Below are 16,685 nucleotides of genomic sequence, written 5' to 3'. Positions count from 1 at the left end.
TCTACATAAAAATAAAATCCGAATTAATAATTTTTCAGGAATCTACTATTAACGCCATACCCGTTGTCCAAAAGCGCCATCATCACAAACACCATCGGAACCCAAATCATGCACACAACCGACGCTCTCAAGTGCATGGAAATATCGATCTTATTCGTTGTTACGATCGACCACCAGATCATCATATAAATTTTACTCAAGAACAATTAAATTTGGCACTTAAAAATCATGTTCCACATCAGCAACAAGATGATTCTTCTCCGGAAGAAGAAGCATCATTGACACCAAAGAAAATTGGTCCTTTGACCGAAGAAGATGATGAAAAAGAAAAAAACGAGCTGCACATGGCCGAAAGACTCGTAGAGAATGCTGCTCAACAGCAGAAAAATGCATTCCAATTTGATTCGCTTACACCTAAGCGAGAAGTGGCAGCGCATAGAGCTAGTTCATATGTTAATAAATCAGCGAATGCACAATCATCGTCAGAGGAAGAACTACAACAACTGAATGCCTTGAAAATTGGTAAGAATAATATAATATATTTATGCATGAATAAGTCTTAAGACTAAGGAAACAGATCCCTGTCACAAAGAGAAATTAGTTTGTGGGAAATTTGTATGAAGTTTTCTTTCCTTAAATATCAAAAATGTCCTTTTATAGTCAATTGAGGTCACAGAGATGTCACAAGTAAATTTAAAGATGCTGTGACCCTAGTTTCTTTTTGTGAAAAGGGATATATATTATCATTTTAATTGTTCCCCTCTTCCATGCTCAAGAAGGAAATATATCTACTTTTTAATTAAACAATTAATTTTAATGTTTGTGTGTTGACTTTTTTCTTAAAGATGAAAATCCAGAAGTTAAGCGGCGACACAGAAAACCAACAACATCCTTTGTTCCATCATCATCGCTGCCAGATACGAGCACAATTAATTCCAGTTCTGATGACAATGGTGGTTTCATCACGCCGCCCAAAGACGAAGGCAAATCAAGAAGAAACCAAGTTAAACGTGCCACAGTGGTCGGCAATCCAATGTTCTCGACAACAGTCGACGGTGATATTGGTCCAGGTGAGAGCCTAGGCCTCGATGACCTCGACATGGACTACGAACAAATCATGCACTACTTTGATAATCTAAAGGTAAAATAATTGTTTTATTTTTATTTTGTTTTGTTCATTAATATATTACAAATCTTAAAATCGTTGTGGTTAGCACAATTGCTTAACGGCCGCTTTGATTTATTCAATTATTTATGAATTTTATTTTTGTTTAAATATTTTATTTATTTTTTTTCTCTTCCATTGGTATCTCCTCATCCCATACAGGAATCAAATGCCTGAGTGCAAGAGATCATTGCAAAGATACGCGAAATATTATCGACGTTTCAGCAGCAATACCGAAGTGTTGCTCTGCCGCCGCCACAACCACCGGCTTGTCCAGAAATTAATGTTGATGACCCGAATTTTGAATATTTTTTCGAGCAGTTGAGTGAGTCATACGCTTAAAAATCGAATGATAAAAAACCAAATGCATTTTCTTCTAACGCCGCCGCCACCGCCGCCTACAAAAAAAAACAACAATATAAAAAAGCCATCAAAAATATTGTAAACGTGCGCATAAACAAATGAAAAGTAAAATTTATAAAATAACGAAATAAGAACTAAGAAAACAGAAACTGAAACTGACAAACTAGTATGGTAATCATCTGAGCGCTTTAGTCAGTCTTATTTACAATAAAAAGATAATATCTCGAATAGTTATTTTTACACCTAATTACTCATTAAATTATGAGCAAAAGAAAATCGGAAAATAAACAATCGCTTTGGCTAAACAAACATTGAAGAAAATATTTAAAAAAAAAAACACCAAAACAATAATTGGAACAACAAAAACATCTGGATAACGCGACTTTGCAGTGATCGTAAATGATAACAATAATATATAGATTAAAAAGAAAATATGACAAAAACAACAGTTTATAGAGAAAAAAAAACAACAACACAAAACAAATCATTCATATCAATCATTCATTAGGAAAATAATTTTTTATTAATATTGAAACATACCTCATTGGAAGAAGAATCAATCAATCTATCATTACACATCAATTTTATAATCCCTCTTGCATCATGATAAACATACTTCCAAATACATTTTTAACAAAAAATAAACTTAAAAAACACGAGCGACATGGCACGATTTGGGAAACCGACTTCTAAGAAATGTTTTAACATACGTAACCGATTTTCAAGTGAACTTTATTCCAATGTTCACCAAAACTTTAGCTTAAGGTTATCAAAAAATCTCAAAGTTTAAAAAGTCAAGGAATAATGATGGCAAAAATTCTTCTTATTTTTCAAGCCCTTTACGAATGTAAAACAATTTTAAAGCAAATAGCATCGAATCATCAGCATTGAGTTCCTTTGACAGAGGATTGATGCAGCTTTGTTTATGACAGAATATGATGAGCTGCAGTTCTTCTTCAGGAGAATATTTGATGTCAAATTCATTTTAACATTTCAAAACTAAATCTAATCTAAGCTGCAATGTAAACAATACCATCAGAGTCACTTGCTCTCATGATAGTTTACTGCAACATCAAAACTAAAACTACAGTTCTGTAAAATCTTACATGAAAACATAGAACCAAGCTATTTTTTTCTTTTTTTAAAACTTGGAAATCGGTCATAACTCTTTTAGCTCACACTTGAAAGTGTAGGCTACCAAATCTGAAAACTATTTCCATCTAAGTTTTGCTCCTATTTATTTATCAAATGTTTCACTTTAAAAAAATTCTACACAAAACCTTGTATGTATGTTTATTTTTCCTCCAAAAACAAATCCACACACCACCTTCATAATACTTCTATAATTAGTTTTCTTCTTAATTAATTAAAAATAAAAAATTGTGCTTAAATTGAATGCTTCAGGTTAAGCTTGAAGGGAGTACTTCTGTATTGTAGTCGACTGCAGGCTTATTTTATTTTAATACTTAACAAGTGCTGCATTTCTTTTGAGGGTAGAGCCATTTATTAAAATAAAGAAAAATAACTTCATCAAATTGCTGGTTCAATGTTAAATTCTTTTTTTTTTATAAAATCGGAAAATAAATCGCTTACCCTATTCCGTCCATTTTATTATAAAGAATAAAAATTAAAAACATAAAAATAAAACAAAAAAAAAAACAAAACTATTTGCTTACTATAATTGAAGAACATTTCTAAACCAGTACAAGATTTTCCTTCTTTTATTTTTTGTTTTATTAAATCAAATATCCTATCATTATGCAAAGTGCAGTATTCTATTTAAAAAAATAAGCAATTTCAATTATTAAATTTTATACCAAAACGCACAACATTATATTTTGTAAATACCTCTCTTCCAATCTCTATCACACTAATTGGTTGGCTCAACCGCATAATTATAAAAACACTTAAAAAATTTAAATAAAAAACCACACTACCTAAATCTAGTCAATAAACACAAATGAAAATAAAAAGGAAGAATCGATTGAATAATTGAGCAACCGTTATTTTATGTTTGTTTAAATTTAAACTATAGCCTAATTGCAATGCGTTATTATCAAAGTTTTATAGTTTCTTTTATTTATTGTTGATTTTATAAGTTTTTTTTTTGTATTATTTTAGATTTTAATATATACATATTATGTACCTATATTTGTTTTTATATTTGTATTATTATTTAGTTATACAAATTATATACCTAGCAAATATTATTGTTGCTACAAAAAAAATAAACAAAAACAAATAAAACAATATCAACAAAATGGACTGACTGCCACAAAAATGCCATAATTTATATTACTCTTAAGTTTAATTTATTATTATATTACATAATAGAGAGTCCATTTGACATTATTATTTTTAAACCATTTTATGTATAATGTTTTGTATTTTTATTTTTATTGTTTGTTAACTTTTTTGATTAAAATGCAACTAATTGTTTGCTGCCATATTGTAATAGAATTATAGATGTTTTTTTTTGTAAAATTTCAAATTGAATTATTTATTTTGTTTAACAACAGCTGCATCCCTAGAATCGGATTGAAGAATATCTGATCTAAAGATAAACAAATCTTTCAGATATTATCACATAATATATAAATATGGGTAAATTTAAAATGAAAACCAGTGATTAAATTAATGCAAAGTAAAATAAATTTGTTTAAGGTCTGATTAGACTTGTTTGCTTGCTTCTGAAAGTTATCAATGATATTATTTATATCTTCTTTTTTTTGCTTTTGCACGTAATTAATTCAAAAATATTGTTTACATTTAAGTTTGAAGTCTTTACCATAACTTTACATTGAAAAGACAATGGAAGTGCGAAACAAGAGATATACATTTGTGTGGAAGGAAAGAACCGAGGACCTAGAAAAGAAAATAATCTTAAAAAATTGATTGTTAAAGAAAATAGGACAGAGATATAAACTGGACCACAACCACTGATTTTACAAACAAAGACTTTTCATCAAAACAAAAATAGTTGAAAAAAGATTTCTGCATTATGCATGCACAGGCAATCAATTCATTTTCCAATTATGAGCATTTTAAACGCTGATATACTTACTTCTCGTGGGATAAAAATGTATTCCCATTACTTACTTACTTACTTGAGGTGGCGCTACAGTCCGGGGCGGACCTGGGCCTCAACCAACAAGCGTCTCCAGCCAGCTCGGTCCCTAGCTATCTGTCTCCAGTTTCGCACGCCAAGTTGGTTGAGGTCCTCTCCCACCTGGGTGCGCCACCTAAGTCGCGGTCTTCCTCTACTGCGCCGTCCCTCGGGATTGGATTCGAAGAACTTGCGGGCTGGAGCGTTGATGTCCATCCGCTCTACATGACCTAGCCATCTAAGCCGTTGGACTTTAATTCTGCTAACTAGGTCAGTGTCGCTGTACATCCCGTACAGTTCGTCGTTATATCTTCTCCTCCCTTCTCCATCTATGCGTACGGGACCAAAAATCAACCGAAGAATTTTTTCTCTCGAAGCATCCTAAGACGCTCTCATCTTTCTTTGACAGGGTCCAGCGCCATAAATGAGAACCGGGATGATGAGTGTCTTATAGATGGTGATTTTACATGCTCGAGAGAGGACTTTACTTCTCAATTGCCTTCTAAGTCCAAAGAAGCAGCGATTTGCAAGAGTTATTCTTCGTTTGATTTCAGCGATAGTGTCGTTGTCTGAGTTTATAGCGGTGCCTAGGTAGACAAAGTCCTTAACTACCTCAAAGTTATAGCTGTCCATGGTGACGTTTTTTCCAAGACGTCGTCGTTCAGTGTCCTTTTTTGATGACAGCATATACTTGGTCTTGCCCTCATTGACCACTAAACCCATCTTCTTCGCTTCCGTCGAAATTCTCAAAAACGCTCCACTGACATCACGCTTTGATCTTCCAATTATGTCAATATCATCTGCGTATCCGAGTAATTGGATGGATCTTTGGAAGATTGTGCCTCTAGTGTTGACGGTTGAGTTTTGCGCAATTATTTCCAGAACGATGTTGAAGAAGTCGCATGACAGTATTCCCATTAGGGATCTAAATAAATTCTCAATAGTGCTGGCATCTTTAATAATCAGCCATATCATGAATTTCATCGTAATTGGGAATTTATACGAATGCTTCATAAATAATCATCTTCCCAATCGGAAACTTTTACGAGTTCCGAAAAACCGTATCACGAAAATTGTATGTTGTGCTTAATTATGTGAGATTTTCCACTATGAACGTATTCGGGGTCCGTAAAAGTTCCCGATCGCGATGGAATTCGTGAAAAGTCTGAATTAGGACTAACGGAACATCATCTTAGAATCACTTAAGCATTCATTGAGATCCTAGTTAGGAGATGTCATTATATATTTAAAAAAAATGCATATCCAAAACAAGGCTGTGAAATAAGTAACCAAAAGATTTCTATCGGCCTTCATGTCAATTCAAAAGAAGATGCTAAAAAAATCCAGTTTCAAAATAAGAAGATGTTAACGGTTACAAAATAGGAGTTATTAGAAATTTATTAAAATAAGACCAAATTAGATTTCACTCCTTAACTAGAACAAGTTCTTACTGCCAGTTGCATTTTCAATTCAAATAATGTTTTTTATTCAAATATTGTAGACATATTTGTTTCATAACAATCGAGTGTCAGTTCTTAGAACCTCAAGTTCGATACTTTCGTCAATAAACAAATAAGGCTGATCGATGAATTCCAGGACATCATTTATGTGTACTTCAGTTTTGCGTCACTTAAGTCTTATGTGACTGTTGTGAAAGAAGTAACACATAACCTTGCCCATTTATAGGGTATCTTCATTCAGTTCAATTGAAAAATTGTTCCTCCTCTTTGTGTAATAAATGAGTGTCAAAATGTAAGGCCTAAGATTCTTGAAAATTATAAATTAAATAACATCTATTTATTTAAATGTGATGAAATGTTTCCATACAAATTTCTATTTTAACTCACACACTTCCATAATAAACAAACTGTTTTTCAACAACATTAAAAACTTTTAATTACATTGCTTCAAATTTGGTTAAATAAAGTTTTTTTTTTATTATTAAAATTCTATAATTTCAAGCATGCTTTGGAATTGATTAACAAACAAGCATTTACTTATTTCATTGAACTTTTATGAGCTTAAATTACTTTTTAAAAAAAGCAACCAACAAATTTTGACAACAACATATTATATAAACACAGCACTCGTGATTTCTAACTTAGATTTAGTTAAAGGCTGCTGAGTTTGTTTAAACAAAGAAAAAAACAACAATTAAATAAAGATTGGATTTGACTGCTCCACCAATTTCTTAAAATATCCAAAACAAAATTGAAAATTGTACCCCTTTACATTAATTTTCTAATATTAAAAAGAAAATAAAAACAAAATAATAATATGAATGCTTGCTGAAATTTTCAATCAACAATCTAAAAGCGAAAACATGCGAAAATTACGCTATAGTATTGCAAAACAATACAAAAACTAATACAAATATTATTATTATTATTATTGATATAAAACAGAAATAAAACACCACAACAACACAACACTGCACTGTCTACAATACCATCTAGTTATTCTTTTGGAAAACAAACAAATTAGTCTTAATTTTACTATTCGTTTAGATCAAATTTTAAATGCATAAATATTGTAGTTGCATAACAAAATGCTCCCTCATATACAATCATAAATAATTTGATCTCAACAATTAGCAAAATAATTACTAATTTTATACAATAATTACCTTAAAAATCAATCATGATTAAATTCTTTCATCATTATTACTGCGCAATAACATTAAAACAACAACAACAACAAAACTAAAACCATTTTATATATACCACATAAATATAATGTACTGCTGCGAATCATATACATAAGAAGACAAAAACAAAAATATATAAATTAAATAAAAACGTGTAATAAATGTAACTACTTTATTTATATTGGAACTTTATAATATAGTAACTAGAAATTACAATGCATATTATTGTAACTTCAATAGAATATATTTCTACGTAAAGCCCAATAAAACAAACAAAATTATGTATTTGCTAAAAATAACAACAAATAAAATAAAAAATAAAAAACATTAAATATTAAATACTTAAAGCCATATACGCAGGATTTATATATACACAAACAAAAAATCATGTCATTATATAAATAGATAAATTATAACTAGTTAATTGAAAATAAACTAAATATATATATTATAACAAACTGTATAAGCATACGATAAATTTTATAGATTGATTCAGAGTAAATGATATTCCGTATAATAAAATAAAGAAAATAATTAAAAACAAAAACAAAAAAAAATATTATTAAAATACGCTTCAAATAAAATGACACATAAAACATGAGAAACAAAAAAATATAACGATCCACAATATCTGTAAAAGTTTCGTAAAATAATGTTAATTAAAATTTATAAAATGAAAATTAAAAAATACGCTATGCTTAAGAGCAATCTAACTCATATAACAAAAAGCAAACGTTACGGCTAAATAATGGTTAAAATATTTCATGCAGCTGAAAGTTAAAACATAAAATAATTAATAAATAAATGGCATAATTTATATAAAGGTTTAGGTACTAAGAAATTGATACAGAAAAAATAATATAAACATAAAATTCCACATTCACAAGATCTCTAATAGGTAATAAGTCTGTAAATCATTGTCATTGGAGATCATGTGAATTAATTAAAAGTAAGCGCAAACATTTAGATATTATCTTTGTTTACAAATTAATAAAAAAAAAAAACTAAAAACGCATTATTATTATAAACTAATAATATTATCAAAGCCAATTAAATGATGCTTATGTACCTTTATTAGCAAACAACAAAATTAAAAATATATTATTGACAAAAACAAAAACAAATAAAAATTAAACAAAAAATTGTACGTAACCTATTATGAATGAAATACAAAATATTGAACTGATTGAGCTGAATACAGAAATAATTCTTATAAATTAAACCAAAACATAAACAGCATAATAAATCTAATTATAATATTACACACATTTAAAAATGCTTTCTCTTATTGTTGTTTATATAAATAAAACATAAAACAAAAAAAAAAAACAAAGAAAGAAAAACCCTATAAGAAGAATAACCTTGACTTATGAGTTAAATGCTTAATTTTAAAACAAATGTAATCGATGTTCAGCACTTCTTTTAATTTGTTTCGTTGTTTTTATTAAAATTCTTAAACACACGTCAAAAACGCTTCATACAACAACAATTAAAATTATGATATTTATATGTCTTGTGGAAGGAAAATGGTACGATTGCTTTTATATAAACTAAAAACAAAAAATTAATAAGTATGTACGTAAGACAGATTTATAAAAAATAAACAAATTACAAATTTTATTTATATGTTTTTTTTTTAATCTTTAATTTATATTGAATCATATGTGTATGTGTATATTTATATCATTAAATTTAAGTATTATAATTTGTTTTATTTTAATTTTAATAATTTAATTTGAAAATTAAACATTACAACCAAAATTATATAACGTTTTAATTTAAATTTTTATTTGCTTTGTTTTAAAAGCTCGTTTTTTGTTTGTTTTAAATCTGACGAAAAAATATAAGAAATATGTATTGTATAGGAATTTAAAATTTTCCTTTTCCCTGAAACATATTTATAATAAATTTGTGAAGTAAATATTAAAACAAAAAGTAAGAAAACAAATAAATACATTTATATATATACATATATATATATTATTATATATAAAAATAATTATATACGTTTAATGTAGTCATTTAAGATTTTATTTAAAAATTCGTTATTGCACTATTTATGTAAATATTACAAGTATATAAAGTCAAATACAACTCAATGGAATGATAAATGAAAGAATAAAAAACAGATATTAACTTAATTTTGTTAAACGTGTTCTTATTTCAATTTTAATTCAAAAGAAACAGGCAGTCCAAACGTTAGTAAACGGTGATTTTTTAAGAGCTTGAGAACTTTTTGTTTTTTAAAAAAACGCATAAAATTTTGTAAATCTCATCGATTCTTTATTTGAAACGTTAGATTGGTCCATGACATTTACTTTTTGAAGATAATTTCATTTAAATGTTGACCGCGGCTGCGTCTTAGGTGGTCCATTCGGAAAGTCCAATTTTGGGTAACTTTTTCGAGCATTTCGACCGGAATAGCCCGAATTTCTTCGGAAATGTTGTCTTCCAAAGCTGGCTTATTTGTGCAGACTTTAGACTTGACGTAGCCCCACAAAAAATAGTCTAAAGGCGTCAAATCGCATGATCTTGGTGGCCAACTTACCGGTCCATTCCTTGAGATGAATTGTTTTCCGAAGTTTTCCCTCAAAATGGCCATAGAATCGCGAGCTGTGTGGCATGTAGCGCCATCTTGTTGAAACCACATGTCAACCAAGTTCAGTTCTTCCATTTTTGGCAACAAAAAGTTTGTTAGCATTGAACGATAGCGATCGCCATTCACCGTAACGTTGCGTCCAACAGCATCTTTGAAAAAATACGGTCCAATGATTCCACCAGCGTACAAACCACACCAAACAGTGCATTTTTCGGGATGCATGGGCAGTTCTTGAACGGCTTCTGGTTGCTCTTCACTCCAAATGCGGCAATTTTGCTTATTTACGTAGCCATTCAACCAGAAATGAGCCTCATAGCTGAACAAAATTTGTCGATAAAAAGCGGATTTTCTGCCAACTTTTCTAGGGCCCATTCACTGAAAATTCGACGTTGTGGCAGATCGTTCGGCTTCAGTTCTTGCACGAGCTGTATTTTATACGGTTTTACACCAAGATCTTTGCGTAAAATCTTCCATGTGGTCGAATAACACAAACCCAATTGCTGCGAACGGCGACGAATCGACATTTCACGGTCTTCAGCAACACTCTCAGAAACAGACGCAATATTCTCTTCTGTACGCACTGTACGCATTCGTGTGGTTGGTTTAATGTCCATTAAAGTAAACTGAGTGCGAAACTTGGTCACAATCGCATTAATTGTTTGCTCACTTGGTCGATTATGTAGACCATAAATCGGACGTAAAGCGCGAAACACATTTCGAACCGAACACTGCCAATTATAAAACAAAGCACAAATAGACAGCTGACAGTTTAGGTTCAAAAATGGAGTGTTAAGGTAAGTATACACAATTGGAAGAGCTTTCAATATTTTCCGAACTGTCAAAATTCTTCCAATTGCATAGCCAATTTTCTATCTAGTGAAAATAGTCCTTTTATACGGTTGTTTGATTTCATCCAAATACAAGACCATTTTTTGGTAGAAAATTTTCTAACAATTGCTGAAAAGTTTGTGTTTTCAAAATAATAATTGTCTGCTTACACAGTTGGAGACTTTGGGAAACAAAAAAAAAAATGGTACACTCATTGGAAGACAATTTTCTCGAAGGCAGACCGAGAATACGAAAGTTTATGTGTATTGGAAAAATTAGGTTTTCCTTCGGCTTTTTTTGGTCACTTTGATCGTTGCAATGAAACAAGGTTGTTACATTAGCTTTTTCCGACGTTTCGGCACGGGTTGCTGCCTTCCTCAGGGGAACTTTATTACACATGAAATATAAAACACATAGTACAATATTGTGGAGAACAAGAATAAGAAAAAACTTACAATTTAACAATTAAATTTTAAAACAGTGTAAAAAAAATCACTTCTAATTAAGAAATTCTCAAATCTCTGAACAAGCTGCGTATTATAAAAACAAAAACAATAATTTGTAAAAAGCATTTATCTATGAAAATAAAATATCTATCTATCTTCTAATTAAGAAGTTCAGTCTATAACTACAAAAAACAAAGAGAAAACTCTTATGAGGAAACAAGTGAGCAGTATACAGATGATATTATACTCTGTGTGTCTTGCTTGCGATTCATATTGTTTTTGTTGTTCAGGATGTCGAGCGTTTCGAGCGTATATCGCTATGTATGAGATATGTTTTTCCGTTTGAAGAACTTTAACACCATCGAAATCCGGAGAATGACCTTTGCCTATTGAATGGGCCGCCAATGCGGTTTTAGTCAGGTTATTGTTTTTGATGTCAGATTTGTGGTTGGACAATCTTTGGCGCAAGAATTGTTTGGTGATTCCGATGTAGCAAAGGTTACATGTTTCGTCAGGTTTACCTTTGCAGTTTATTTTATAAATGACGTCAGTGCATTTATCTCTGTCTATTTTGGTCTTTAGTTTGGTGAAAAGGTGTCTAATTGTCTGGCTAGATTTGAAAGCCAATCGGACATCTGGATGTTTTTGGTGACAACTTGCTTAAAACTCGCAGCCAGTTTTTGAACGTAAACAATGCTTTTGAAGTATCCTTTGTTGTTATCCTTACTTTGTTGTTTAGCGCGTCTGCATTGCTGTTGTAAAATTAAGCCACGAATAATTTCTGGCGGGAAACCGTTGTCGCTTAAAATTTTGGTCACTTTGATGGTATTTGAATGGTGGAATCTTTGTCACTTAACGTGAAAACTTTGTTAATTAAATTGGAAGCTGTGTTAAAGATTATGTGTTTGGCTTGGTTGGACCGGAAGTTGATCAAACGTCCTGATGCTGTTAGTTTTTGAAACCAATCAAACAACAATTGAGTGTCCATACGGTGGATTTTGATATCAGGGAACGATATAGAACTGTTATTTTCGTTTTCAACAGTGAACTGTAGTTTGGAGTGGAATCCGTTCAGGATCAATAATAAGTCTGCGACTTTATATTTGTCCATAACCGCAAATATGTCATCAACATATTTCACTATAAAATTTGGCTTTGCGTAACATCCAGTTAAGCATTCGTCAAGTAAATGGTCCATTACCAAATCAGCAATAGTGTGCAAAAGAGGGTTACCCATTGGCATTCCAAAACTTTGTTTGTAGATAATGTCCTTAAACTGCAAATAGTTGTTGTCTTTTAAGAAAAAATCCATGATTTCAACAAATTTATTTTGGCTGATTTTGGTATGTCTGCTAATCGTATCCCATTTCTTTTTAATAATATTAATAGCCAATTGTACTGGAATGTTCGTAAATAATGAAATAACATCAAACGAGACCAATACATCATTACTTTGTAATTTAACATTTTTCGCTTTTTCAACAAATTCGTAAGAAAATAGACGGTCGTACAAAAACATTTAAAATTTGAAAATTAAATTTTTGATCCTCACATATTCTTGAGACAGTATAGGAACTTGTTCAGAAAAAAAATGTTTGAAATCTGTTGATTAGTTCTTGGTAAAACTCAAAAACAAAATATGATGAGTATCCTTCTGGAGCAATACAAAAATATTTGTTTATATTGAAAGAAGACAAACTAAGAAAACAAATTGTAAAGAAAATTAATTGGAATTTTTGATTTTTGACTGCTATTTTTACTCTTAAAAAAATGAAAAAAAAACCCCTGAAGCAAATTGGCTCAAAACATTAATTTTCAAATTTGAAGTCAATTGACCCAATCTTTTGAGCTGTAGGATCCAGGACAGACAGAAAGACGGGAACTATATACTTTTTTCGACTTCTCTACCATCGTAATATCATGTTTGATTAAAATCTCGAGCTTGAAATTTTTACAAATGCAAAATGATCTTGGTGACCAATTGACATCCCCACTCCGTGAGATAACACTACAAAGGATTCATTGTTTCGTTAGTTGTGTTGCCAGTGACACGTCCTGTTGAAAACACATATCTTCCACATGCATGTCTTCCAATTACGGCCAGAAACAGTTCATTCACGATAGCGAACACCATTCACAGTAGTTGTCTGACCGGCCTCATTTTGGTAAAAATACGGCCCGATGATGTCGCAGCGCCAGACCAACAATTTTGATAAGTCGAATGGTTAAAATTGCGTGCAGTCGAAAGGTTGAATAGTTCAAACGTCGAATGGGTGACAATTGAAAAGTTGAAGGTTGAAAGTATTTTGAAACGACTTTTCACACTTTCGACTTTCAAACTTTCAATCCAAGAGTTTGAAAAGTTAAATAGTTCAAATTTTGAAAAGCCGAATGGTTGAAAGTTTGAATAGTTTAAACTTTTGGATTGAATAGTCGAAAGGTTGAATATTTCAAAAGTCGAATAGTTGAACAGTCGAGTGGTTGAAACTCATTCATCATTCGACTTTCAAAACTTTTCAAACTTTTGGTTTGAATAGTTAAAAAGTTAAATAGTCGAGAGTTTGAATAGTTCAAAAGTCGAATAGTCGAGTGGTTAAAACTTTGAATAGTTCAAGAGTAGAAAGGTTGAAAAGTTTTAAAGTCGAATAGTTGAAAAATTAAAACAGTAAAAAGATCGAATAGTTGAAAAGTCAAAAAGTTTGACTATTCAAACTTCCAACCCAACAGTTTGAAAAGCTGAACAGTTCAAAATTTTAAAAGTCAAATGGTTGAGAGGTCGAGTAGTTTAACAGTCTTTTCAAAGTTTTTGATGATTCAACTTTTTCACTTTTGCACTTTTAACCACTTTTTGCAGATTCAACTTTTTCAACTATTCGACTTTTGAACTATTCAACCTTTCGACTTTTGAACTATTCAAAGTTTCAACCACTCGATTATTTGACTTTTATACTTTTCGACCTTTGAACTATTCAACCTTTCAAATTATTCCAACTTTCAACCACTCGACTATTCAATTATTGAAACTTTTAAACACTCGACTATTCAACCATTCAAGCTTTCGACTATTTTAAAACTTTTTAACGTTTCATCTTTTTCAACTATTTGATTTTTGAACTACTCAACCTTTCGACTTTTGAACTATTCAAACTTTCAACCACTCAACTTTTCAATTACATATTTAAACTTTTAACCACTCGACTATTTAACTATTCGACTTTTGAACTATTCAACCTTTCGGCTTTTCAACTATTCATACTTTCAACCCAAAAGTTTGAAAAATTAAATAGTTCAAAGTTTAAAGAGTCGAATGGTTGAGAGTTTGGAAAGTCGAATGGTTGAATGTTTGATTAGTTGAAAACAAATAGTCTAGAGGTCAAAAACTTTGAAAAGTGTAAATAGTTCAAAAGTCGAAAAGTTGAATGGCTAAATAGTCGAATAAGGTTGAATAATTCGAAAGTCGAATGTTTGACAATTGAAAAGTCGAAAGGTTTCATCTTTTTTCCATATATTCGACTTTTGAACTTGTTACCCTTTCTTTGGAACCAATATGCTTTCCACTTCCAACCCACCAACAAAAGTTGAATAGCTTGACTGCGAACCATTGTCAACCATTCGACTCTCGAACTATTCAAACTTCGACTAACCAAACTTTCGACTATTTGACTTCTCAAACTTTGAACTATTCAAACTTTTAACCATTCATTTCAATATTTGAACTATTCAACTTTTCAAACTGTTTGAAAAGTGGAATAGCTTAATATTCCAAAGTTGTTTCCAAAATACTTTCAACCTGTGGCTTTTCAAACTTTCAACCAAATACTTAGAAAAGTTGAATAGTTCAAAGTATGAAAAGTTGAAAGGTTTGGTCCATATTGACAGCCCAACTCTCAACTCGACCAAATTTGCAATCCTTTTGACTATTCAATAGCTAAAAACTGTCTAGAATTAATTGCTACCTGCGCGAGTCTTTATATTTAAAAAAAAAAGTAATAATGAAAAGTTTTTATTCTGTTATTTATAATGATTACAAATATTTTCCAAACCATTTATGATCTACTGGGGACATCCATCTATGACAACCATTCAGGTTATTTTGAAAAACGTACTTCATGGTATAGGGATTTTTGTTTTCTCTTTCGAGTCTTTCTTCTTCGGCTTTCATTTCGTCCAACATTTCTTGTGAAACTACCATTGCCTTGAACGGCAACTGTTTGCGTACCAATTCCAGGAATGGTTTCACTTCAGCAAACTCACAAGTTCCTCCAATTTCAACAATAACCCGACCACTTTTTATTGGAGTCACATAGTGATCAATTGAACCTTTTCCTCCACCCATTCTCTGACCTTGTCCTTTCTTTGTAACAGGCTGCCAAGGCGCGGGAACCCTCCATATAGCAAACATACGATTAATATCCATCTTACGACCTATGGTTAGACGTAGCATTTCATAATGACCATGTCGCAGTCTACCACCTCCGGTTGCAACAATTCCATACTGTTTATGGATGAGGGTATTGTGTACTTTTTCTGGTCCTCTCATAAGCCTCAATCGCTTTTGCATTTTGGGAGGTCGCAGATTTGCTGCATATTGAGGTACTTTTTCCATGATTCGCAGCTTAGGACGATCATATTTCTCGATATCTAAAGAATTTGTGTTATAAGACTAAATTAATTTTTGTAATGATAATTTAAAGCAATGTACTGACTTTCGTATTTTATTGGAGGTGGGAAAAATTTCAATCCGGCCAATTGGGGTTTTTGTTGTGCGGGGACTTCTGAAAGATGATTCGATTTGTTTGTATTATATTTAAGTTAAATAATATCCCAATAGTTTTTTACCTAACAACTGACGAAAGATTTGTGTTGCCCTTCTCAGCATTTTGGACTTTTTCCTTAATTTTACCAAAAATGCGAGTACAAAATATAATAAAATTACCTAACCAAATTATTTGGACTTCTGGGACTTGTCATATTTCTGTCATTTTGATGTCTGTCATTTATTTTATTTTTTGATAGACGTGTTCATTCTACTGATAACAAATATCCTTTAAGATACAATTGTTTGCACTTGATTTAAAAGAGTATCTAGTTTTATGAATTAAGACCTAATTATAGATTATAATAAAATGTATTTCCACCTAAAGTTTTACTGAATTCTATATTAGAATGATTTTAGCTAATAAAGAAGTTTTAAGGTCTTTAAGTTAATATTTGAAATCTTACACATATTTCAAAGATCTCAGAGATTTATGTATTCTCAGAAATACAAACAAAATTTCTCCAGCAAATTTTTCAATTTTGCTGTGAGAAATCTAAGAAGAGAAAAGATTCTGTTTTTTAAGGGTAATCAAGTTAAACGTCAGATAGAAACCTAGTCTTACTTGGGTCTGCATTGAACAATTCCGATGACTGGACTATCGGCCTGTCATCAGATAATCCAATAGAGACCAACAATCCAACATCCAGTCCATGATCCGGTCATAGCAGTTTGGATTTTTCGAGTGGATCAAAATGCCGTCATCAAATTTGAC

General features: G+C 31.0%; 2 protein-coding genes and 1 long non-coding RNA gene across 5 annotated transcripts in view; 1 reads left to right on the top strand and 2 right to left on the bottom strand.

Moving 5' to 3' along the window:
* LOC129948168 (transmembrane protein 132E) overlaps positions 1–8,610 on the top strand; it is a 193,168-nt gene extending 184,558 nt beyond the window's left edge. For both annotated transcript variants that reach the window (XM_056059046.1, XM_056059047.1), the window contains exons 15-17: positions 39–522; positions 846–1,141; positions 1,328–8,610. In XM_056059046.1, coding sequence (XP_055915021.1) covers positions 39–522; positions 846–1,141; positions 1,328–1,342 — 795 coding nt within the window. In that variant the 3' untranslated portion in view covers positions 1,343–8,610. The remainder of the gene's footprint in view (positions 1–38; positions 523–845; positions 1,142–1,327) is intronic.
* Positions 274–1,334, bottom strand: LOC129948169 (uncharacterized). The gene is made up of 2 exons (XR_008781837.1): positions 1,191–1,334; positions 274–1,135 (listed from the first exon to the last, which is right to left on the bottom strand). It is a non-coding gene; the product is annotated as an uncharacterized LOC129948169 (long non-coding RNA).
* A 6,531-nt stretch (positions 8,611–15,141) lies between the features above and the next one.
* LOC129945801 (39S ribosomal protein L16, mitochondrial) lies at positions 15,142–16,135 on the bottom strand. 2 transcript variants are annotated; one of them, XM_056055727.1, is made up of 3 exons: positions 15,994–16,135; positions 15,861–15,929; positions 15,142–15,795 (listed from the first exon to the last, which is right to left on the bottom strand). In XM_056055727.1, the coding sequence occupies exons 1-3, from the start codon at positions 16,031–16,033 to the stop codon at positions 15,179–15,181; spliced, it is 726 nt and encodes a 241-aa protein (XP_055911702.1). In that variant the 5' UTR covers positions 16,034–16,135; the 3' UTR covers positions 15,142–15,178. The 2 variants fall into 2 exon arrangements, with proteins under 2 accessions (XP_055911702.1, XP_055911703.1); XM_056055728.1 differs by having other exon boundaries at positions 15,861–15,926; positions 15,994–16,128.
* Between the last annotated feature and the right edge of the window lie 550 nt (positions 16,136–16,685).

Source organism: Eupeodes corollae, chromosome 2 (assembly GCF_945859685.1).
Source record: "Eupeodes corollae chromosome 2, idEupCoro1.1, whole genome shotgun sequence".
In the NCBI taxonomy this organism is placed as follows: Eukaryota; Metazoa; Arthropoda; class Insecta; order Diptera; family Syrphidae; genus Eupeodes; species Eupeodes corollae.
Note: the sequence above shows the minus strand (reverse complement) of the source record. Positions and strands in the feature narration are given on the sequence as shown.